Source organism: Mustelus asterias, chromosome 3, assembly GCF_964213995.1.
Source record: "Mustelus asterias chromosome 3, sMusAst1.hap1.1, whole genome shotgun sequence".
Lineage (NCBI taxonomy): Eukaryota > Metazoa > Chordata > Chondrichthyes > Carcharhiniformes > Triakidae > Mustelus > Mustelus asterias.
The window spans coordinates 125,344,986-125,370,504 of record NC_135803.1 but is presented as its reverse complement, the minus strand read 5'-3'; the positions used below and the strand labels follow the sequence as shown (position 1 = coordinate 125,370,504).

Genomic DNA, 25,519 nt, shown 5'->3' with positions numbered 1-25,519 from the left:
GGCTAAACCAACATTACGGGACTACTGGTGTTCAACAGCTGTCTCAATCTATCAGTCAGGGTTGAACTCCTGCTATTTAATGCCAGACAATTAGAGCATCAAGATTATAAATAGAATTAGCTTGGTAGGCCAGCTGTACGCTCAGCTCACTCATAAGTGGAGAACCTGAATACAGCTGCTATATTGTATTTCCATAGATTATATTCTTTACATCAGTTTTTCTCTCTTGAAAAAAATAAAATCTGAATTCTTGAGGCTAAAAGTTGGTTTAGTCCTGTTTTTGATGTGGGGGTCATGATTCACAATCAGCCCACATGTTCTCCAGCTGAGGCAGTCTGTAAGCAAACTTTGTGCTGCCTCTTCATTTGAATGAGTGGAGCATTCAGCCAAGTGCAACTCACGCTGCTTGCTAACTGAATGCACAACAGGGAGTCCAGTAGCGTGTGTAGTTAACACTTGTTCCAGCTAGTCTGTGCCTCTTAAAGAGGAGTGGCACTGAACGTAGAAAGCTGCTGCTGACTGTCCATGCACGGGTTGGCTATGAAAAGAAGCACCTCATTTGGAGAATAGGGAAGAGATGAGGCTCCCAGGTTCTCCAATACATGGCGAAGACCTTAGTCCACGAGGTTGCTAGGAGAAGGGAGGCCATGTTTCTGCAGGAACCAAGAGGCCCTCAAGGAATACCTTCAGAAAGGAATAGGAGGAGGTCAGCGAGGTCAATTCCCAGAGTTTAACTCCAAGGACCTGGCAGCAGTGTCACAAGTATAATGATCTCATGTGGGTGGTCAAGGAATGCATTTTCACTTAACATCTCCTACCATCTGCTCAACCAACCCTCTCACTTCTCAATGCACCACCACAAACCCATCACTCACCCATCAGCAATTCCTGCAGTCAGGACTCAGATCTAACATCCAATATACCGTATCTCACCCTCACACACCCATCAATGATGCCAATCTCACACCCATCTCTCGCTGTTTCCACAAGTCCCCAGCTATTTGGCTCTGGCAGACAAAGCACTCAGATACAGTACAGCAAACTTATTGCCATCCTTCTCTCTCTCCCTCTCTTGCAGAACAAGGTGGCCCACAACTGCAGGAAGCAGAGCAGAACCAGAGGCGAACAGGCATACCCACTTAACTAAGCTACTGGAGGAGAGAGTACTCAATACCATGCAGCTGGCTGTCACAGAGGCTATTACATCAGAACTACAGAGAACATTGATGTCCTTGCCTTATGGCCCTCCTTAAATCCCACCTAAACTTATCCAATGTACCATTAAGTACAAACTGGAGATAATGTGACAATGGACTTCTTGCTTTCTATCTCACCCATCCTTCTTCCCTCACTCCAAACCTCCCAATGTTTTGTTTTCACATGCTCAAAAACTGCCACCTCGCTCGCCTTCGCAGCCTCATAAGAAAGATACAGTGGACTTCTTGGGAAGAAGCACCATCGGATAATCTAGCACCAGCTTAAATATTAGCACAGCGCATATGTTAGAGTACAGTATAAAGTCTGTGTAGAACAAAGAACAAAGAACAATACAGCACAGGAACAGGCCCTTCGGCCCTCCAAGCCCGCGCCGCTCCCTGGTCCAGGATTGAATCCTGAATCCAGGATCCCCGCCCAATTTTCCAGCCTATCTACATACCAATATCCTATCCACCGAGCTGTCCCTCACAGCTACGATGCTTTGTTCATTACAACCTATTAACTTACCCCCACCCCCCCATTCCAGACCATGTGATCTCCAGGGAGAGGCGAAAACCCAGAGTGAAAAACCCCAGGGCCAATATGGGGGAAAAAAATCTGGGAAATTCCTCTCCGACCCCCTGAGGCGATCGAAACGAGTCCAGGAGATCACAATGGGCCCGATCGGAAAATGCTTCCCAACCAAGAGTTATGGAGCGAAATTTTACAGGATTGATTCTAAGTGTGCAGCTAGCGTAAAAATGGGGGAGTTCCTGATCTGTTTTGGGTGAGTTTTCACGCCCAATCTTATGCACTTAGTCATTGAAAATATGGGCTAGATTGTTCCTAGCTGCTGCAGGCAGTGGGCTGGGCTTAATTCACCAGCCAGCAGAGGGAGCTATTGCACATGGGCAGACCTCTGGGCATGCACATGTGCAATAGCAACTGTAGAGGGAGCTATTGTGCCTGTGCAGATCTCCAATGCTGCACATGCACCACCAAAGAGAACACCATTCAGCCCATTTAGTTCATGCTGGCTCTCTATAAAGCAATTCAGTCAGATTCATTCGCCTGCTCTAACCCACAGAATCACAGAAATGTTACCACGCAGTGGGAGGTTATTCGGCCCACCATGTCTGCACTGGCTCTCCAAATGAGCAAATCACCTCGTGTCGTTTCTCATATCACTTTTACTTCTTTTGCCAATTCTTTAAATCTGTTCTCTCTCATTCTTGATTCTTTCACGAGTGGGAACAGTTTGTCCCTGTCTACTCTATCAAGACCCCTCATGATTTGGGATATCTCCATCAAATCTCTTTTCAGACTTCTTTTCTCCAAAGAAATCACTCCCAACTTTTTCAATCTATCTTCATAACAGAAGTTCATCATCCCTGGAAACCATTCCCAACAGCATGGCAAGCTTATTTCCTGTATGTTCCAATTTCTTTTTGAAATCATTGACTGTCTCTGCTTCCAACAACCCTGTCAGCAGCAAGTTACAGATTACTAATCATTATGGAAAAACATTCTTCCTCACAACCCCCCATCCCCTCCATGCCTCTTGCCCAAAATCTTAAATCTGTGATCCCCAGTCCTGGGTACAATCAGCTGATATGAACAGCTTTTCTTTGTCTACTTTCTCTTGTATGCTTCTATCAAAACCCCCTCCACTTCCTTGATTCCAAGGAGAACAACCCCAGTTTCTCGCGTCTAACCTTGTAGCTACAATCACTCGTCAGTGGAACGAAATTGCTAAATTGCACCCTCTCAATTATCTGCACATCCTCACTGACATTCTTCCCTCTTTCTTGCAGGACAAGGTGGTACACAACTATAGGGAGCAGAGCTGAACCAGAGGGGATAGGCATGCTTGATTACCATAAGCCTGCTGGAGGAGACTGTACTTGTCTCTTGGCCTGGGTGCACTGCAGCCTGTCCAGGGAAATGTAAGTCTATGTACCAGCACCTCAGAGAGCAAGGTCAGTCCGACCATAACGTGGCACAGATTAACATGCAGAGCTAGAACCCATTCTTTCTAGTGTCTAAGTAATGGCCAGCTCTAATACAGCCAAGGCAGAGCTAACTATGACGCAGCGTCTGGTTGCCAGTGTCTCAGTGTCCATTGAAGCTTGGGTGGATGACACGCAATGTCTCAGTGCTGATGTGGAAACTCAGATGGAGATCATGAGATTCATGCTTGCTGTCACGCAGGGTCAGACTGCTGCCATCATAGATGCTAACCTCAATGCTCAAATGGGCATGCAGGCTCACACTGGAGTCCAGGAAACTGGCTACCCAGAGATTACCATGATTGTTGAGGCACTGCCTTGGGGTGTGCCAGTGGCTCCATGGAGCACAAACCTGCTGTCTCTCTCAGTACCTTTGTTATTGCCAGCAGCCAACACAGCTGCTGCCCTCACTCTCACAGTAACCTCTGCAAGACGTGCCGGATCATCGACACGGATGCCATCATCTCACGTGAGAACACCATCCACCAGGTACACGGTACATACTCTTGCAACTCGGTCAACATTGTCTACCTGATATGCTGCAGGAAAGGATGTCCCGAGGCATGGTACATTGGGGAGACCATGCAGACGCTATGACAACGGATGAATGAACACTGCTCGACAATCACCAGGCAAGAGTGTTCTCTTCCTGTGGGGGAACACTTCAGCAGTCACGGGCTTTCGGTCTCTGATCTTCGGGTAAGCGGTCTCCAAGGCGGCCTTCACAACACACAACGCAGAGTCGCTGAGCAGAGACTGACAGCCAAGTTCCGCACACATGAGGACGGCCCAAACCGGGATCTTGGGTTCATGTCACACTATCTGTAACCCCCATGACTTGCCCCCATAACCCCCATGACTTGCCTGGGCTTACAAAATCTCACTAACTGTCCTGGCTGGAGACAATACACATCTCTATAACCTGTGCTTAACCCCCTCTCCACTCACATTGTCTGTACCTCTAAGACTTGATTGCCTGTGAAGACTCGCATTCCAACCATTATTTTGTAAATTGAGTTTGTGTTTTTATATGCCCTGTTTGTGAACAGAACTCCCACTTAACTGACGAAGGAGCAGCGCTCCGAAAGCTAGTGGCTTTTGCTACCAAATAAACCTGTTGGACTTTAACCTGGTGTTGTGAGACTTCTTACTGTGTTTACCCCAGTCCAATGCCAACATCTCCACATCATGGCCCTCACCCTGTGCCAGGGCCTGTTGAAGGTGGTGATTGCAACTTGGTGGATCATGAGCACCTCAGGCATTTCTCCTGGCTGTGGTGGAAGTAGAAGAACTCCCTGGAACATTTATAAAAACACTATTCCCTGTTTTGCTGGACCTTCTGGGATGCCAATGCTGTAGCTGGCTCTAACAAACACAGCATCCTGGCAATGGCAGGTTATCTAGAGTGACTTCCTAACTCGACATCATGACACCAGCATACATACACTCCTTAAGTCTTAAGTTTTTGAACTTTATTTATTAGTGTCACAAGTAGGCTTACATTAACACTGCAATGAAGTTACTGTGAAAATCCCCTAGTCACCACACTCCGGCGCCTGTTCAGGTACACTGGAGAAATTTAGCGTGGCCAATACACCCAACCAGCACATCTTTCAGACCGTGGGAGGAAACCAGAGCCACCGGAGGAAACCCATGCAGACACGGGGAGAACGTGCAAACTCCGCACAGACAATCACTCAAGCCAGGACTCGAACCCAGGTCCCTGGCACGGTGAGGCAGCAGTGCTAACCACTGTTCATTCTGTAGTGTATCCTGGTATATTTTGGAAGTCCTGATGTTATGATGCAGTATTTCATGCTTGTGTAAAAGGCAAACTGTCAAGTCAGTCTGCGAATGCATTTTATCGGGAGTCACTTGGTACCATTTGCGACCAACTGTACACTTGGGAAGTAATTGGAGAGCAACTAGAATGCCCTCACAAAACTAAGGTTGTAAAGATGGTTCAGGAAACAGGAGAAAAAAAAAATAGGAGACAAAAAGACTATAATATTTCTCTCTCATTCCTCCCTAGCAACCCCCACCATCCCATAAAACAAAACTCTTGAAGAAAAGCGTACATCATAAACTTTCCTTCAGAATAACATAAATGAGATATCTTTATTAGTGGGAGGTAGGTCAGGGCAATAAAAGTATACACTGAACTGAGAAGATTGCGTAGCGAATTTTTCCAGCAATTGTGTATGGACCCGACAACCAAGTTGCATCATTTATATTCAAAGCAAGATTGTATGGTCATTTGGTTCATCAAATGATCATCAGTTTTTGACCTATAGCTATAATACAATTGGTATGAGTACAGATGTTTCAATTCCAACATTATCAACATAAATTATTTTTTCCCAATAAGTACCAGATACTTTGGGCAGGATTTGCCAGCCGCACTCACCTCAAAATCGGAAAATCCCGCCCGAGGTCAATGGACCTTTCCATGGTCCGCCCCTCGCCTGCTACGATTCCCGTGGCGGGTGGAACGGGAAAATTCACTCCTTTGTGTGTTTAATGCTCAGCAGAGCTTTACTTCCTTAATTAATTCTACAGCCAGTTTCCATTGGGGCAGCACGGTGGCACAGTGGTTAGCACTGCTGCCTCACAGCGCCAGGGACCTGGGTTCAATTCCCGGCTTGGGTCACTGTCTGTGCAGAGCCTGCACGTTCTCCCCGCATCTGCATGGGTTTCTTCCGGGTGCTCCGGTTTCCTCCCACAGTCCAAAAGATGTGCTGGTCATTAACCATGCTAAATTCTCCCTCAGTGTACCCAAACATCGCCAGAGTGTGGCAACTAGGGGATTTTCACAGTAACTTCATTGCAGTATTAATGTAAGCCGACTTGTGACACTAATAAATAAACTCTTTTTTTACTTCATTGTATTCCAAATTCCTTTACAGGATGAGAATCGGTCAATCCTCACGATTCTTGTCAGGGTTTCAAACTTGTTCAAGATATTCATCCAAATTACCCTTCCTCCTGTTACCGAGATTTAAAGTTTAAAGTTTATTTATTAGTCACAAATAAGGCTTACATTAACACTGCAATGAAGTTACTGTGAAATTCCCAATGCCTCCTGTCATCCAGCCAGTTTCATTCCACCTCACCAAGGAGAAAACATTTATTTCTGTTGTGATATTCTCTCAATAGGTCATTTAGTTTCTTGAGCTTGAGGCTCTTTGTTTGGTTCGAAATAGTCCATTGTGGTTCAGCACATCTTGAACCATAAGCTCGCCTGTCGAATGGGGAGCTATTTATGCTTTGATACCATTTACCCCCATATTTCCACTAGTGGTAATGAATAGCCCTCTGATGAAATGTTCATTTTTAGTCTTGAGTGTGAAACCACCTGACTGAAGCTCGGTGTGGAATTTTGTTGTCATTATTATCCTTACATCAGCAGTGAAGATTATGCCTTTGTACCAATGTAATATCTTGGGCAGATTTACTGCCAGATTTAGCACCACCTTTAACAGGCAACTTTAAAAAGTCAGCCACTGAACCTGGTTGCTGCTGTTGCCTTAGAGGCCTATAACTCAAAATCACAATCATTATTATCACATTGACAGCACATTTTTCAAACAGCACTTGCTTCTCAGCCAAGTTTCAATTCTTCCTGTTCTCTGCTTTGTCATAAAACATAGTTTGCATGATGCCGCATGGCTGCCTATGTGTCTTTATAAATCATGACAGTAATTTCAAAAAAACTTGCAGAACATAAGTACTTTGCTACAATCTGGTAGAAATGACACAGTGCAATCAATGTTTTGTTCACCCACCCAAGACATTGGCTGCAAATTTTAAAATGAGGTGTCCTTGTTAAAATCACACAATCAACACATGGTCTTGCATTAGTTTTAAATGCTGATTACATTGAGATAGCACAGGACTGGCAATGCAATAATTCATTCAGGTACTTGCAATGATAATAAAAGCCGCAAGAGCATAGTTTGAGTGTTTTACAATTCAGCAAAACCACAACATTGAGTTATGCCCTCAGACTTACTGCCATGAATTTGTTCATTATTACAATATATATTACATAGTTCAATTATTTATTATATTTAAAATAAAATCCTTCAAAATGGCAGATGAGAAACACTGAATATGTTGGTGGCAGTTAGAAGTGGCTAAAAAGGTAATAAACTGGTTCATGATACTCCTACATTCTTGCCCGGCTTTCTCAGCTATTGATTACTGGGTCATGAATGGCCTATCATGCATGGAATCTTCAACAAAAAACGGCTAAGCGTCATCTTGTGACTGAAAACCAGTGTGTTTCTCTCCAGAAACACAGCCAGGTTTTCTCACCAGATCTTCTGACACTTTGTGAAAAAGAAATTGGGGGAGGGGTGGGGGCCTTGGTTTGCGCCATCATTCTTGTGGAAAGAGGCTTGATAGAGCTGGCAAGACCTGCTCCACAGAGATTGGGGCACCCTTTTTAAAGAGTGCCCTGATCTCAAAGTAAGGTTAAAGGCTTCATCACCCCCCCCCCCCCCTGCCCCCATGAACATTGGGACCCCTGCCAGATGAGGGGAACACCCCGAATCCTCAAACACACAAAGGGCAATTTCCCCCTGCCACTCAATGATTGGGGCACTCCCTTCACACCGTGCAGGCATCAAGGTGACCCCACCAATCCCCCACTCGCCTCTCTACTGACATCAGGGCACCCGTCCTCACAGTTTCCACGCCCACCCCCCATTCATAGACTCCGCAAACATCCACATCACCCCAATGCAGGCACAATTCCCACCATCAACCATCGGATTCCCCCAAACACATGAGGGAAACCCTCCCCCAATAGAGTGAGGCTATCCAGAAGTTGGCACTGACAGATTGGCAGTGTCAGGGTGCCAGGTTGGTGGTGCCCAGGGCACTGCCCTGCCATGTCCCTCGCCACCCATGGGCTATCCTCACTTCTGAGCCCCCAGCATGGTCATCCTGACTGGTTTTCATTTTTGAAAATCAGTCGTGATTACTGCTGGCATGTGGATTGGAAGCTACGCGCCAAAACTTTGCTGCTGTTTGCGCCGGTGGGATCTTACAGTTCTGCCAACGGCGCACCCCTGTCGTGGGTCTCCCGGCAGTGAGGGGAGCGTTCGGTGGGAAATCCCATTGACAATGGTGGGATTGTATGATCTTGCCATCAGCAAGTGGCATGCTGCTTCCCACCACCATGCCACAGAGTAGGTGCAATATCCTGCACACGGCGTTAAGCTGTATAATGATATTTCAATTCATTCACATTCATGGTAATCAGGTTCAGATGCTTTCTGAGTGTGAACCTAATTATGTTGCCAGCGGGGCGCAGGGAAGGTCACAAACCTCGATGTGGCCATCACAAATCCTATTCTGGCTCTCTCATGAGATTTAGCGGACATAACGGGATTTGCACCTGCGGGTGAACAGGCCCGCAGGATCGCAACCTATATCATACAACACAGCTTCCTTATCTCAATCAGAAATGATGTCAATTCTGGTTGAATAAAAGTGCATTCCCACAAATACTCAAGCTCTATACCATCAGAGATTCCCATTTACAGCATTCTTGTACATAGCTGAAGTCTGTTAATGTGAACAATATGTCCTGAGTTCCACTCCTGATCTCACTGCGGCATCTCCTATTATTGTGTCCCCTATCATGGCCCAGGGTGTTTGCATCGGGTCTCCATTTTGTCAGTCTAGTCCTAATCTTGAAAACATTTCACTATCCCACAATATACATTTATCTCCGAGGCTAAAAGACAATGCAGGGCAGACTGCCACAAGTCATGTACAATTACAAAAAGCATAAACTAATGCAGAGGGATTTGGAGACCTCAGACATTCATCTGACCTCATGAGTTTCCATAGTTACAGGTTTCAATTTCTTACTTTAACGGCAAAGCTGCTCAGAACCTTTAAAAAAAAAGCAGACAACAAAGGAAGCTGGTTGTATTCCAATTCTGTTATTGCAGCAGTAAAACTTCAGTGGAACCAGATGCTGTGTCCAGACCAGAACACAGAAACAGCTGTTGTGGACAGGGATGAGAGAGAACTGAAATTCAAATCCTTTCCATTACTGTCCATAATCAGTGTGTTTGAAATGGACGATGTGCATGTTTCTCAACCTCAGAGTATGGGGTCATTTGGAGCAAACCTTTGTGGGTTTAAAGAAAGAAGATTATTTATTCAAGCATTTACCCTGAAAGGCTAACATCACGTCACTTGCAGAGAAGCCCGCCAACATGAACAGCCGAAGAATTCCAGCCAGAATCTCTCGCTTGTGAAAAATACAGTTAAAGTGGATAGTGCACTTTTACCAATGATAAACAAAGGGACAGTCTGTAGCTCACAAGTTTGAATCATCTTAGGAAAGAAGCATACATTGCAGACCCAGGGAAGATGATGCTTCATTCTGAAAGGGTGGTGTAGGTGAATTCAATAGCTAAAGTTGTATAGTAGGATTATTGCAAAATATCTTTGAAGAGATGGATTGTTCAAGTCACAAAGTTAGTTACCTGCAGTTTTCTTACCAGGAGGTCAGATTTCTGTATTCGTGGACTTGCAAAGGAACAGACTGGGAGACTTTAGGATATTTCAGTCTCCAGGGGGAGCAATTCTCCCTGCCCGCTGCCATGATTTTTTAGCACAGCTGATTAAGGAAGCTGTGAAGTATGATATAGGCTGATTTAAGCGGCGCCAGATTAGCACAATCCGCACTGGGCATTTGGCGCCGAGCGCATCTCCCAGTGCCGGGTTTCCGATGCTGTCAGCTCCACGCTGGAAATAGGTGTGGAGCTGCATTATATATGCAGCACCTATTTTAAATATGATTTAAATGGCATTAGCAGGCCTGGGACTGAAAGGGGGACAGCGTGCTGGGGGGGGGGGGGGGGTCAGGGCTGTAGCAGGTGTGTCAGCACTGTGGGGATGAGGGGGGGGTGTCAGGATTGCCGATGGGGAGGGATGGCGGGAGATCAGGGTTGCCATGGGAGGGTTGAGGCTGGGCCGGGGCATGTTTGGAGGGGCCAGCAATTGGGTCGTGGGGAGGTGGAGGGCTGGCATTGCAGGGGTCACGGAGCTGGCCAGTGATCGAGCTGGCCAGCAAGCGGGAGGCCGGCAGACAGGGGCACTGCGCAAGCGCTGTGCTCAGCACTGACACAGCATGCACAATGGCCCGGGCAGCACTATGCTGCCGGCCTCTTCCACGGGGATAGGCCCCACCCACTGATTTTTTGGAAACTTGAGGTAGTTTGTGCCAAAATTTCAAAAGTCAACTGACCCTTGGCAGCCTTCTAAGCCACCTTTTAATGCACATCTTTAAAAGAAAAGGCAGTTGCATAAAATCCTCCACTGAATGCAGTCCATATTTAAAGCTAAGACTATGACATGCCTTTACTGGGCATGACACAGCCTAAAAATCTGAAAGGCCCATCAAAAAATCTGGACAGCAGAAAAACATCCTAGACAGTAAATAACAATTATACATTCTTCAATTATTAATCCACTTATACTGAAATAAAACAGACAACATGAAATCCCATTGCTAAGGTCTAAGAAAAGGTCAGATCAATGTTTTGTGTTGTTATGCTTTACATAAGTTAGTGAATGGATTATAAGTAGAACATGATGGTAAATGTAATACCCTTTATCGTGGATGCCTTATAGGGTACTTAGAAAGAGGGAGGAAGTAATTCACTCAGTTGATGTTCACATTCATTTAACCCGTGTTTCAGCATAATTCACTATTCTTTATCAAACATGGTTGCGCTTCACAAGTAACAGATAAACATATGATTTAGGTGCAGGAGTATGCAACTTAGTCCCTGGGTCCTGCTCTGTCCATTAATAGGATCATGGCTGATCTGATTTTAACTTCAATTCCACATTCCCACCTAACCCCTATAACCTTTCACCCCCTTGTTTATTAAAGATCTATCTATCTCTGCCTTAACAATATTCAAAGACTCTACTTCCACCACGTTTTGAGGAAGACATTTCATATGAACATACAAATCAGGAGTAGGCCACTTGGTTGCTTGAGCTTGCTCTGCCATTCAATAAGATCATAGCTGATCTAATCTTAACCAAGAACTCTAAAGACATAGGATCACCAGAAGAAGTAATTCTCCTCATCTATGTCTCAAATGGGCGACCCCAACTTTCAAACATCAGCAAGAGAGTATCAAATGTAGATAATCAGATTTTAAATGTTGGCTTCTACCTTTCTCACCTCTGAGCAAACCTTGCCTGAGAATTAAAACAGCCTTCTTTTTTTCTTTATTCTTTCATGAATGTTGGCAAGTCCAGCATTTGTTGCCCATCCCTAATTGTCCATGGCAATCAAGAGAGCAGCTTAGAGTGAACCGCATTGCAATTACTTTGCATCTCCCCTCAAAATTATTTTCCAATGATTTTGAATCCATGCCATTTAGTTATTGATTCACTTTCCAAAGGGAATAGTTTTTTTCCCTGATTTGCTTTATGAAAACTTCTCATCATTTTGAAAACCTTTATTAGATCACCTTTTCATCTTCTCTGCTGCTGAACTGAAGTTCCTCAATCCTAGTAAACCTGTCTCTGTATCCTCCACTGTACCCCTTCTAAGGCTTTTACATCTTTCCTGAAGTATGGTGTCCACCATACTGCAGCTAAGGATTTACTTTACCAGTGGTTCTCAAGTTCTATCATGATCTCTTTATTTTTATATTATAATCTCAGAATCCTGAGAGTGCAGAAGGAGGCCATTCGGCCCATCAAGCCTGCACTGACAACAATCGCACCCAGGTTCTATCCCCATAACCACATGTATTTATCTTGCTAATCCCCCTGACACTAAAGGGCAATTTAGCATGGCCAATCCACCTAACCTGCACATCTTTGGACTGTGGGAGGAAACAGGAGCATCCGGAGGAAACTCACGCAGACACAGGGAGAAAAAGCAAACTCTGCACAGAAGGTCACCCGGGGCTGGAATTGAACCCAGATCCCTGGTGCTCTGAGGCCATTGTGCCACTATACGACCCCATTCCTCCATGTATAAACCCAGCAATACAACTGCATTTGTTACTTTTAAAACACTTTATCAATTTTTCCTGCCATTTTTATATATTTGTGCATGTGGATACCTCTTTCCTCATCTACACTTTACCTAACTGTGACATTTTTACTCTACTATCCTTCCTTACGAGACCTCCTAAATGCATCCCCACAATTCTCCATATCAAACTCCTGTGCCGTTCTGTGTTTGTGCATCGCAGCATGATGGGTAGCAACGTTTTATCAGATAACCTAATCAGTCGCAAACCTTAAAAATCGTCAGCTATAGGAATGTTTTCATTATGGATGTTTTACCCCAGTTCAAACTAACCAGCGAAAGGCGAAAGGATAATCGGAAATACTTGGTCCATCAATTTTCAAGCCAATCCCAGGTGCACCAAGACTTGAAATATTCCAGAAAAAAGCTTTTTGGAGAGGTTATTGTTGTTTTAATGCCAATCTGATTCTAAATTACAGCAAAATAATGGTCAACATACAACAGGATAGGTCTTGACTTTTTGCAAAGGTGCAATACGGGTAATAGCAAATCAGCAGCTCATATTACCTCTCCCACGATTTTTAGTTCCACTGATCTCTCTGGAAATAAAAAAAGTGGGAGAGATGTAAAATGAGCTGATGACTTGCTCACACTATTTCACACAAAGTCAAGGTCTACCTCAATCTGTTTGCCAAGAAACCGTTTACATTTAAATGAAAACAATGCCTGAACTAACATTTCAAACAACCTTGTACAAAAGCAGCTACTTTAAAAATGTTGGAATCATTCAATGCAATATTCATTTAATATTGCAGACTGCTCTTAGTGGCAGTCCCAACTTCAATGGCAGTTCCGTGATATAGACGAGGAGATGCTACTGCACAGAATAACACTTCACAAGAACATGTACCACACAAAAGTGACTTGACTTCTGAATAGCCTCCTGATAAAGATAACATCTGACAGTAGAGAGACAGTATTTACCAAGTTAAATATTAAATGCAAGACAGTTCGAAAACATTACATGTCTGAAACAGATGTTTACATTCAATCATATCTATATCAACAAATCGATGAGTGAAATTGGTATGATTCACTCAAATTACTCAAGAAGCTAGGAATTCCTCATGCAAAAAGTGTGTAATACCTGGAATGAACTGTAGTCATTACTTGAGTAAAAGGTAGGAAACAATGAACTTATCCAGCAGACTTTATCCCATAATAGAATCCTGGATTAAGGAGTGGGTCTGAGGTTTGCAATATGACTCATTGGAAGTTCTCCTTCATTACTTGCGGAAAATAAATTGTGTGCTCTTTCAAAAACCTTGAGTTAGGCTGAAAAGTGTAATCGCTAGAATCAAAACTACATGACCAGGATTTTCTTGGAAGGGGGTAAGTCCTGATATGAGGACCATGTGTGTGTCCGAAGCTTGCACAGGCACACAGCAAGACCACTGCAGCAATCTTTCTGGTGGGCAGCCTCTGAAGTGGCCACCGCCAGGCGAGCTGTCCAATTAAAGACATGCTGCTCACCCAATCAGAGGACCAGTAGTTCAGAAGTCTCAGTAAACCCCCAGTAGAGGTGGTTGCTGCTGAGGTAGCAAAGATAACAAAAAGGCCGCCGTCATCTTGACGCACCCTCGCAGGGGAAAAAGACACTTGAATCTTCTGCTGGGGCCCAGAAGACAGGCCCTGCCATTTTGAGGGGGAACCCATACAGCAGAGGATTCGGGGATTAAGGCAGGGGGTTACCATAGCTGCTAGCAGCCCCCTTCTTTAGTCTAATAGCCGAGGGCTTTTCCTGAAGGCTGCAGGAAAGCCAGCCATGCAGCTGGCCAAGGCCTTTCCACACGGCAGTGGATGATGACCGTGCCGTTGGCAAAACATAGGTGGCCTGCACAGGAATCTGGACCTCAAGCTTTAATGAGCTAATATGGCTACTCGGCTCCTGGTCCGGCACTTTGGGGCCAGTAACTCACCATATGCCTTTGTTATAACTGAATAGCTTTTCAATGTTTCCATGTCAAGATTTATTTTTTTTAAATACCTCCAAATAGACATCATCATTTCTTGAAAAGTCTCCTTTCTTTCTTGGAAGAATGTGAACATGCACATGCTGGAGGGGAAGAGAGAAAACAAAAATCATCATTTGATTCACATTGTCGAGGCAAAGCATTTCACAGAGTAAATACAGAAGGTCACATATAAATGTTTCTAAACTCTGGTGTTAATAGAAGGCAAATTTGCTTTTGAAGATTGAATTTTCAGCTTTTGAATATTTTTGATACCACTCATAAGATAATATCAGCTGAACAGGTGGTGGAAATAGAAGGCAGGAGGATTTATTCGAAATCTTTCTTTGTCTGTATAAATTACCAAAGGCTATATGAATTCTTCCAAAAGGAATTGTGTTATCCGTTTTACGTTGCAGATGACAAGGCGAGCAAACATGGTTGATTCCTTGCAAGTGAAAAGAAGAACCATTGACAATGACTTTAAAGTAACAAGGTCTGGGTTTTGTTGTCAAGGAGTAGCTATTTTGTGAACAATCCCCTGTAGAGCTAGGAATAGCTGATTTTGTCAATGGGGAAATGCAATACAAATGGTGCAAAGTAATTAAACTGAATGGCAATTTGACAATGCTCAGGAACTCAAGGAATAACTTACACATGTGTTCCTTTGTATCATTTGTCGATGTTTTATCACAATGATAAATTGATCCAATTTGCTGGTGAAATGCACTTTGGTCATTTCACAAAGAACAGAAAAAAACCAGTGGGTGGGCTTTTTCTCCCACTCTGCAGCGTGTTTTGCAGTGGCGGGAGGTAGCGAGTTTGCTGGTGGTGGGCTCTTATGGTCCTGCTTTTGTCAACAGAGTTTCCCGGTGAATGCACCCTTCATCATGGGAAACCCGAGGCGGGGGTGCATCGTCGTCGAGACCCTTTTGGCGTGAATGGGACCAAGATTTTGGCAAATATGTCCAAGTTTCTGCTTCAATTTAAATAAATAAGTGGAGAGGCTGAAGTGCTCACCTTATGCCTACCAGCGTGGTCTCAATTAAGAACGATTTCAACACTGCTTATCTCAATTGGACAAACACAAAGGCCGGAATTTTCCACTTCCGTTTGCGTCAGGAGCAGAACATATCGCAAGAAGTCGTGTTTCACAATGACATAAAAGGAAGCAATTGCCCCCTCCCCCTGGAGGCCCTGTTCCCCGATGTTGAATATTAGGAACCTCATAATAACATTTAATTGTCAGGCCCATACACCGGAATCATCCCCACACATCAAAATATCCATCCAGGGTGGCCTGATGTCACAACGTCATGAAGCATAAGTGTGCACTTGGCAAGGTGTACTCCCAGGAGAGCTCGGAGATGAGTGCAGAGCTCGGGGAGGGGAGGGGGGTGAAAGAGGGTCACACCAGGGTATTGCCCGGGTATTGCTTGGGAGAATTCCACCCTACATCTTAGCACATTAATTAAGTGGAGGATTAATGGACAGAAGAAATGGCACCCTCCCCCATATTCAAACCACACAAACATCCAAAGGTCAGGACAATGATGAAAAAAAACTGCAGGAGACAAGAAGAAATAAATTTAAGGATAGATTTTCCAATTGTCTGCACCAATAAAAAATTAAAAAGTGAAGACCAGGAAACTGTCCAAAATTCCAGATTTCCTAGCTAAACACACAGTGCTGAAAATACCTACAATTGTTTTCCGTAATCTGTGTACGAGGTTATTTTAACAATACAAATTACATTCAAACGATTTGGTACGCTAGATCATGAACTTTTATGAATATGCTGATAACTCAAGGTAATCCAGCGTCCTCAGCCTAATCATTTTCAGCTGCTTCATCAATGACCTTCCTTCTATCACATAAGGTCAGAATGTTCACTGATGACTGCACAATGTTCAGTATCATTAATGACTCCTCAGATTCTGAAGCAGTCCATGTTCAAATGCAGCAAGACCTGGCAAGTAACGTACATGCAACACAAGTGGCTAGTAATTCACCTCCTGACTCCCCAAAGCCTTTCCACCATCTACAAGGTACAAGTCAGGAGTGTAATGGAATACTCTCCACTTACCTGGATGAGTGCAGCTCCAATATCACTCAAGAAGCTCCACACCATCCAGGACAAAGCAGCCCATTTGGTTGTTATCCCTTCCACAACATTCAATCCTTCCACTACTGACGAACAGTGGTACCTGTGTGTATCATCTACTCACCAAGGTTCCTTAGGCAGCACCTTCCAAACCCATGACCAGTACCATCTAGAAGGGCGGCACGTTAGCACAGTGGTTAGCACAGCTGCTTCACAGCTCCAGAGACCTGGGTTCGATTCCCGGCTTGGGTCACTGTGTGGAGTTTGCACATTCTCCTCCTGTCTGCGTGGGTTTCCTCCGGGTGCTCCGGTTTCCTCCCACAGTCCAAAGATGTGCGGGTTAGGTTGATTGGCCATGCTAAAATTCCCCTTAATGTCCTGAGATGCGTAGGTTAGAGGGATTAGTGGGTAAATATGTAGGGACATGGGGGTAGGGCCTGGGTGGGATTGTGGTCGGTGCAGACTCAATGGGCCGAATGGCCTCTTTCTGTGCTGTAGGATTTCTATGATTCTTCTATGAGAAGCAAATACCTGGGAACACCACCACCTGGAGGTTCCCTTCCAAGTCACTCACCATCCTGATTTGAAATATATCATTGTTACTTCACTGTCGCTCGGTCAAAACCCTAGAACTCCCTCCCTAACAGCACTGTGGGTACCTACACCTCTGGGACTGCAGCAGTTCAAGAAGGCAGCTCCCCTCCATCTTCTTAAGGACAACTAAGGATGAGCAATAAACGCTGGTCTAGCCAGTGATGCCCACATCCCCCATAAATGAATTTTTAAAAATGGATGTTGAGGGTCAGAAGTATTCTGAGCCGTAATGACATTAATTCTTTCGGCATCAAGTGTAGTCTGATTGCTGGATATTTTTGCTGTTTCTGTTTGCAGAATTTCAGATAACCAAAAGCAAATTCCACAAATTTGAAATCATCTAAAACTCTGTTGCTCATGCCCTATTTTGCAAAAAGGTTTGTTCACCCCTATGCTCACTGGCCTACATCTGGTCTTGATTAACCAATGCCTCAATCTGAAAATACTCACCCTTGTTTGCTGACGCCTCCAAGGTCACATCCCTCTATATCTCTGTAACCTCGATAACACAGGGGTTTCTGCACTGCTCCAATTCTGGCTTCTTAAACATCCCTGATTTTAATCATTCTATCATTGGTGGCTGAGTCTTCAACTGCCAAGGCCCTAAGTTCTGGATTTCCCTTCCTCATGCTCTCTACCTCACTTTCCGCCTTCACAATGTACTTTAAAATCTATGTCTCTGACCAAGCTTCTGGTCATTTGCCCTAACATCTCCATCTGTGGTTTGGTGGTAAATTTTGTTTGACACTGCTCCTGCAAAGCACCTTGTGTGAAAGAGATGTAATACAAATATGAGTTGTTGTTATTGTGTGCAATCATTCTTCTTATTTGCAGTTTTCCTTGGAGGAGAATGGCAGGTTAGTTCACTTGCTATCGCTCCTGTCATACATATACATCCAGTAACAGTCACATGGAAGTCTGTGGAACACCTATGAGGGTAGCATTTTACCTAGAAGCAGTGGCATAGGTATACCATTATATTTGCAGGCAACGTCCACAACAGTGACAACAAAGGTTGTTGTTGCAATAAACATTTCTGCCTCAGGCTCATTTTAGGCTGTCACAGGGGACACACATTACTGGTTAATCAGCAGTGCACAGAAGCATCAAAATGTCCCTGAAGTATAATTGCTCACCAGGTAAACAGCTTTGTCATCTTTTGTCTGGAAACTGGTAGCAGAAACAGAGGATTCTGCTTCATCACAAACTTCTTCAAAATCTAAGACATTACTCAGGTCCATATGGTCATCAGAGTTCCTACACACAATGCCAAGATCAAAAGGTGTTCCACCTATAGTTAAGAAAGCCCACCAACCATTTTCTCAGGAGACTAAGGAAATTTAACATGTCTGCTACGACTCTCACCAACTTTTACAGATGCACCATAGAAAGCGTTCTTTCTGGTTGTGTCACAGCTTGGTATGGCTCCTGCTCTGTCCAAGACCGCAAGAAACTACAAAGGGTCGTGAATGAAGCCTAATCCATCGCGCAAACCAACCTCCCATTCATTGACACTGTCTACACTTCTTGCTGTCTCGAAAAAGCAGTTGGCATTATCAAGGACCCCACTCATCCCAGACATACTGTCTTCCACCTTCTTCCCTCGGGAAAAAGATGCAAAAGTCTGAGGTCACATACCAACCGACTCAAAAACAGCTTCTTCCCTACTTTCATCAGACTTTTGAATGGACCTACCTTGCATTAAGTTGATCTTTCACTACACCTAGCTATGATTGTAACACTACATTCTCTCCTTTCCTTCCCTATGTACGGTATGCTTTGTCTGTGTAGCGCACATGAAACAATACTTATTGTATACTAATACATGTGACAATAATAAAACAAAACAAATCATCAGTGTGCATATATTCAGTGATCAGTAACACAGGATCATTCAGGTCAATGCTTCCCTGACAGCAGCAATTAGTGCATAATAAGTACCTGGGCTCTTTAAACAAGCTAGCAGATTAGAAACATGTCTCCTTGGAAACTTAGGTCTGGGTTTGTGTGGAATCAGGTCGACTCCAGAGTCATTTAAAAATGTCGGGTGGGACCCAATTCCGGAACTCCCACCTCATTCCCAACATCAGCTATTTTTAATCCATCTTGTGCCCACCTGCCTGTTCCAGACAGATAAGTCTGTTGGAGCCTAATTACTCCATAATAATAGCCTGCGCATTTATTAGAGAAACTCCCATAGTGCAATTGACCAAGGTTACTGAGGATTCCTCTGCAGATATTGATGGAGTTTCCATGTGCTCCAAGTTACGCTAAAATCCAGAAACGTGCCTGTACTCAACTGGAATCCACCACAACAGTCATTGCAATGTGCTTTGCCTAACTCTAATGCATGAAATATTATTTCTCAAGTAACAGCCTTTGTTTAATTGCAGGGTTCATGAGATCTAAGCTTAACGCTCTTCAGCCAAGGAGTCACATTAGTTGGCCTTTCAGGTTCCTGCTTCTCTGCCACTACCACAAGGCTCCTCCTGACTTCTGTTCTAGAATTCACTACTGCTACTTCTTCAAACTATCTAAATCCCCCAGAGTTGATTGGCAGAGCAGGTGCCAATGTATGATCTTCTGCTGCTCCCATTTCTTAGGTTTGTTCTTGTTACCTTCTTTGGTGCATGGGTGGTGGAGTGCTGTGAGGTGTTGGCATCTTATGCAGAGCTTAAATGAGTGTGCAAGGCAGAGAAAGGCTAGTAAAGAGCCTTGAGATTAGAGGAGGCCTCCAAACTGACCCTCTCCATTCTCTCAATGCTAATTGCCCTCAATTTGCACATTATGGTCTTCTCAAATGCATTTCAGGGCTTAAACGTATGGGATCAAGTTCCTGTGCAAGTTTACTCCTTTCTGGATGTGCCAAATTCGAATTGAAATGTTTGGAGCTGGATGTTCGTTTGTTGGTCTTGATCCCACTGTTTGGAGGAAAAGTGGATGTTGGGCAATTTTTAAGGAAGGGCCAATTAAGTAGCTGTCTCTGGGAGCTGCAACCAATTATGGTCTTGAGGCTGGATGACCAAAAGGAGATCCTCCAGCTCAGAGATGGGAGCTGCTGATTAATTTAAATGAAACACAGAGCACCTTGAGATGGAGATGCCCTCTGAAGACTTTTTAAAAACTATAACAGGTCACAGCTGCCAGGCCCTCATTGTGGAGGGGAAGTTACAAATGCCAGTTGGAGAGCTGGGCACATTCCCTCCCGCTGGTCTGCCGCCAGAAGGACTCTGCATTAATTGGCCAGGATTCGGCCTTAGTGAGGGTCCTGATTGCGAACTGGAGAATTCGAGTCAGCATCTGCACACTGGCTTTTGTTAGGCCTGTTAAAGGGCTTAATTGGCTACCCTCCACTTGCAGGTGTGTATGTGTTCACCAACTGCCCTCCCAACCAGTCTATTCAATAAAGAGTTGGAACCATGTCAGCAAACAGGTATGCTGGCTGGTGCTGGTAAGTTGCAGTCTTGTCTGCCTCCATCCCACCTCAATGGTCATTTAAAAACTTGGCCCTGAATGTTTGAAAAGCAATCGTGATGTTAAATGCTCCTCAACTCTGTAACCACTTTCAGCCCTACAACCTTCTGAGATATTGCTGCTCCTACAATTCAGGTTGTTTTTTTATTCAGGAATTGTTTTGTTCCTTCATTGGCAGCCATGCCTTCAGCTGTTGGAATGCTCTCCCTAACCCTTTCTGCCCCTCTCTCATCCTAAAGACACTCTTTAAAACCTACCCTTGACCAAGCTTTTGTTCACCTGTCCTAACCCACCCATATCTATAGTGGAGAACTGTTTAATTTTTCATTTCAGTAGCTGGCATCAGAATTATCAACAATTCCTACTGCTATTGAGTTTACATCAAGGGGAGTGTTCATGTAAAATAGTCTGAAAGCGCATGGGATATTACCAAAGAAAAACCAGGCAGCGTGTCTTAATGACTATCATCTGATGGCTCTGATATCCATCATTATGAAGTGCTTCGAAAGGTTAGTCATGGCACGAATCAACTTCGGCCTCCCAGATTGCCTGGGTCCACTACAGTTTGCCTATCACCGCAACAGGTTCACAGCAGATGTCATCCCCCTGGCCTTACACTCAACCTTGGAACAGAGATAACTGGCTTGTAGCGGCCAAGCGTTCATAGTGACACCTATGTCAGACTCCAAATCATTGACTACAACTTTTACAGATGCACCATAGAAAGCATTCCTTCTGGTTGTATCACAGCTTGGTATCGCTCCTGCTCTGCCCAAGACTGCAAGAAACTACAAAAGGTCGTGAATGTAGCCCAATCCATCACAAAAAAACAGCCTTCCTTCCATTGACTCTGTCTACATTCTCGCAGCCAGCATAATTAAGGACCACACACACCTCAGACATTCTCTCTTCCACCTCTTCCTTCGGGAAAAAGTTACAAAAGTCTGAGGTCATGTACCAACCGTCTCAAGAACAGCTTCTTCTCTGCTGCCATCAGACTTTTGAATGGACCTACCTTGCATTAAGTTGATCATTCGCTATACCCTAGCTATAACTGTAACACTACATTCTGCACTCTCTCCTTTCCTTTTCTATGAATGGTATGCTTTGTCTGTATAGCGCACAAAAAACAATACTTTTCACTGTATGCTAATACATGTGACAATAATAAATCAAAATCAACTCAGCCTTCAACACCATTATTCCGACAAAACTCATCACCAAATTCCATGCCTGGGGCTCGGCTCCTCCCTCTGCGACTGGATCCTCGACTTCCTAACCCACAGATCACAATCAGTAAGGATAGGCAACAACACTTCCTCCAAGATCATCCTCAACACCTCAACAAGGCTGTGTCCTCATTCCCTTACTATACACCTTATACCCTATGACTGTGTGGCCAAATTCCACTCCAACTCGATTTTTAAGTTTGCTGGCGACACCACCGTAGTGGGTTGGATCTCAAACAATGAGACGGAGTACAGGAAAGAGATAGACAATCTGGTTAACTGGTGCAATGACAATAATCTCTCCCTTAATGTCAACAAAATGAAGGAGATAGTCATTGACTATTAGCTCCTCTCTCTGCGACTGGATAGGAGATAGTCATTGACTTCATGAAGCATAATGAAGGACATGCCCCTGTCGACATCAAAGGGGATGAAGTGGAAATGGTCAAGAGCTTCAGGTTTCCAGGTGTCCAGATCACCAACAACCTGTCCTGGTCCCTCCATGCCAATGCTATAGTTGGGAACGCCCACCAACACCTCTACTTTCTCACGAGGCTAAGGAAATTTGGCATGTTCGCTACAAATCTCACCAATAGATGTACCATAGAAAGCATTCTTCCTGGTTGTATCACAGCTTGGTATGGCTGTTGCTCTGTACAAATCCGCAAGAAACTACAAAGGGTTGTGAACGTAGCCCAATCCATCACACAAACCAGCCTCCCAACCATTGACACTGTCTGCACTTCCCGGTGCCTCAAAAAAGCAGCCAGCATAAACAAGGACCCTACACACTCCAGACATATTCTCTTCCACCTTCTTCCATCGGGAAAAGGATACAAAATCTCAGGTCACGTACCAACCAACTCAAGAACAGCATCTCCCCTGCTGCCATCAGACTTTCGAATAAACCTACCCCATATTAAGTTGATCTTTCTCTACACCCTAGTTATGACTGTAACACCACATTCTGTAACCTCTCCTTTTCTTCTCGATGTACGGTATGCTTTGTATAGCACACAAGAATCAATACTTTTCACTCCATACTAACACATGTAACAATAATAAATCAAATCAAAGTGACAGTAACATGCACTATATGAAACACTATTGCCTCCTTGGTTTTCTTAGTAGGGTACTTTGTATACATTCCTTGACCTATTCATTAGTAGGCTCCCAAGTTTTCCATTACCTGATGCCAGGGAGAGCTTTCCATGAGTGGGCTTTGGCACCCTCTGCTAAAAGTGTTAGAAACAACTGCAGAAACTGGCTGATCTAACAGACTGAACTGAGATTAAAACAGTCGAGATCAAGTACACACAGCATAGGGGACTATATAAATCCCTCTGCAACTCCATTCCTCACTGGGATGGTCCGAGAGTTCTCCATTTCTTTTTTGAACAGAGGCCCATCTAATTCCAATCCCTCCTCTGCTTTTGTATTAATCTGTATTTGTGTATCAAATGGCCCTGGAACTCCAATCCGCTTGTGTTATTCCAGGCATTTCACTTTATTTATGAATAAGGAGGTGCATATTGACAACTCAACAATGACACTCAATGCTCTCCACTAGCTGTGAAAATTTAATCAGACCAGGAAGGTCCAAGTTGGATCTCCCATCTGTGACACATTAGCCAAACGTATCTGAGAGTAGCAGCTAAAGTTCTACCATTAAGCACAAAATCCTGAGTAGTGGAAAGAAAAATCAGTCAGGGTTCCTGCATCTGATCATGATCCAGTGATCCTTTCTAGCAGTGCTCTTCTGTTGAAAGGGACAGATTAGGTTTAGCTGTATTGTCTGTTTATGCAATTAACCCAACTGTCTAATTATTCCAAATGGGAGGGAAGAGGAAACAGCTGAATACGTGTTGAAAAAAAGAACAAACAATCACATTTGTGATCATTTGCTCCACTCCTATTAGTTTTCACTAAAAGAAAGCAAAAATAATAATTGGGATCATTTGGATGAATAAGATATGAGAATTATTTTACTGAAGTATCAGTTCAAAAATATTCGTAGAGACTTGTCTTGCAATAACACAAGAGTTAATAAAGCTCAAAACTCATGAAACCCAATTTCAGTTTCATATTTTCATTTGCATGATCCCCTAACAAGGACCTGTGGAAAGTTTCAACATTTTCCTGATTATTCAAATATTCATAAAATTTATTTTACATTTACAGCTTCTAATTCTCTGCTTTTCCCCTGTTGCAATGCAATTTATAGATACCTCAAGTACCTGACAAGTAGATGTGAAGTAAATTAACAGTGATTGGTCTCTCCCAAGTAATCAGCTTACTTCAATCTGCGCTCACTTTAATTGATTGGCAATATTTTAGGCCCACTGCGATGCAACAAATCGGAGCGCTTATTTATGAGGTGATTTATGGCCCCCAAAATAACTTATCATTAGTTAAAGGCATTTGCATAATCACAGCATTAACACCAATTCTCATCATTAGTGCTATCAGCTCTGGAGGATGCAATTTGTTGTGCGCAAGTATTTAATACAGTTGTTCAAGTAGGGAGGTGAAATAGAGGACTAGAAATTGGTTCATGCTGTACCCTTTTACAGGCATTAAATAAGTGCCTATGAGTCCTATATGAATGGCGCACACACTCATTCTGACCAGAAGTGCACAAACATGCCTAACAAATTTGATAGCATTTTTCAAAAATGTGACTGTGTGTGTGGATGAGGAAAGTGCAGTTGATGTGGTTTATATGAGTTTTAGCAAAGCCTTTGACAAGGTCCCACATGGGAGACTGATTAAGAAGGTTAAAGCACATGGAATTCAGGGGAACTTGATGGATCAGAAACTGACTTAGTAATAGGGCACAAAGGGTGGTGGTAGAAGGCTGTTTGAGTGGTTGGAGGCTTGTATCAAGTGGCGTACCACAAGCTTCAGTGCTGGGCCCCTTATCGTTTGCTGTATATATAAATGATATGGGGGGGGGATTCAGGCGGAATTTGAGAAAAGAAATTTCACTCAGAGGGTGGTAAGAATCTGGAATGCACTGCCTTGGGAGGTTGATGAGGCTGGAAACTTAACAACCTTTAAAAAGTATTTGGATGATCACTCGAAACATCCTAACAGTCGAGGATGTGGGACAAGTGTTGGAAACTGGAATTAGCCCGACTTTAGTGGTAGTTACCGGTGCAGACTCGATGGGCCAAAGGGCTTTTCTGCACTGTACGACTCTATGACATGTTTTATTGGTTAGAATTGTTCCTACAGATCCTGAATGTGTGTCTTAATCAAATATTATGCTCCCAAATTCTGAAAAGTGATTGTGAAGATTAAGCCAAACTCTCCAACTTCTTAAACTTTATATAAACTATTCAGCAGCCAGGCCATCTTTGTGGAGGAGGAAGATCCCCCTCCACAGCCTAATCCACAGTTACAACTGAAGACAGGGCCTCATAGGCTGCCTGGAGCACAGGCTCTTCAGTCTGCCATCAGATGATCTTGAACAATAAGCCTTAAGTGGCCTTAAACAGCAGGCAGTCAATTGAGTACATCTCAGATCAGCACTTCTTTAGTGAATTATCATGGGTGCAAACATGCATTCTGCTCTTATGTAGCACAATGCAGCAAACATGCATTCTGCTCCTATTAACACAATGCAATTTGATTCTAACCTACGTTGGCACTGCTCCCTTCTTGCAATCACATTCCTGCCAGATTTCCAGCATCTTCAGTATTTTGTTTTTGTGACTAACATCTTTCAATCCATTCTGGGCTGTTTTTAAAAAAAAGCATTATTGCCATGTTGGAAAGCTTTTCTGGCACAACAGCCAGGGAATAGATCTCATGGTTTCCGAGATCCTGCCACTAAGGTGACTCATAGTGGCAGACTGAGTCACAAGGTT

At 43.8% G+C, this 25,519-nt stretch overlaps 1 protein-coding gene across 9 annotated transcripts in view; it reads right to left on the bottom strand.

Moving 5' to 3' along the window:
- fhit (fragile histidine triad diadenosine triphosphatase) overlaps positions 1–25,519 on the bottom strand; it is a 1,076,873-nt gene that overhangs the window by 250,454 nt on the left and 800,900 nt on the right. For all 9 annotated transcript variants that reach the window (XM_078209531.1, XM_078209536.1, XM_078209533.1 and 6 more), the window contains one exon: positions 14,282–14,350. In XM_078209531.1, the coding sequence (XP_078065657.1) occupies positions 14,282–14,350 (69 nt within the window). The remainder of the gene's footprint in view (positions 1–14,281; positions 14,351–25,519) is intronic.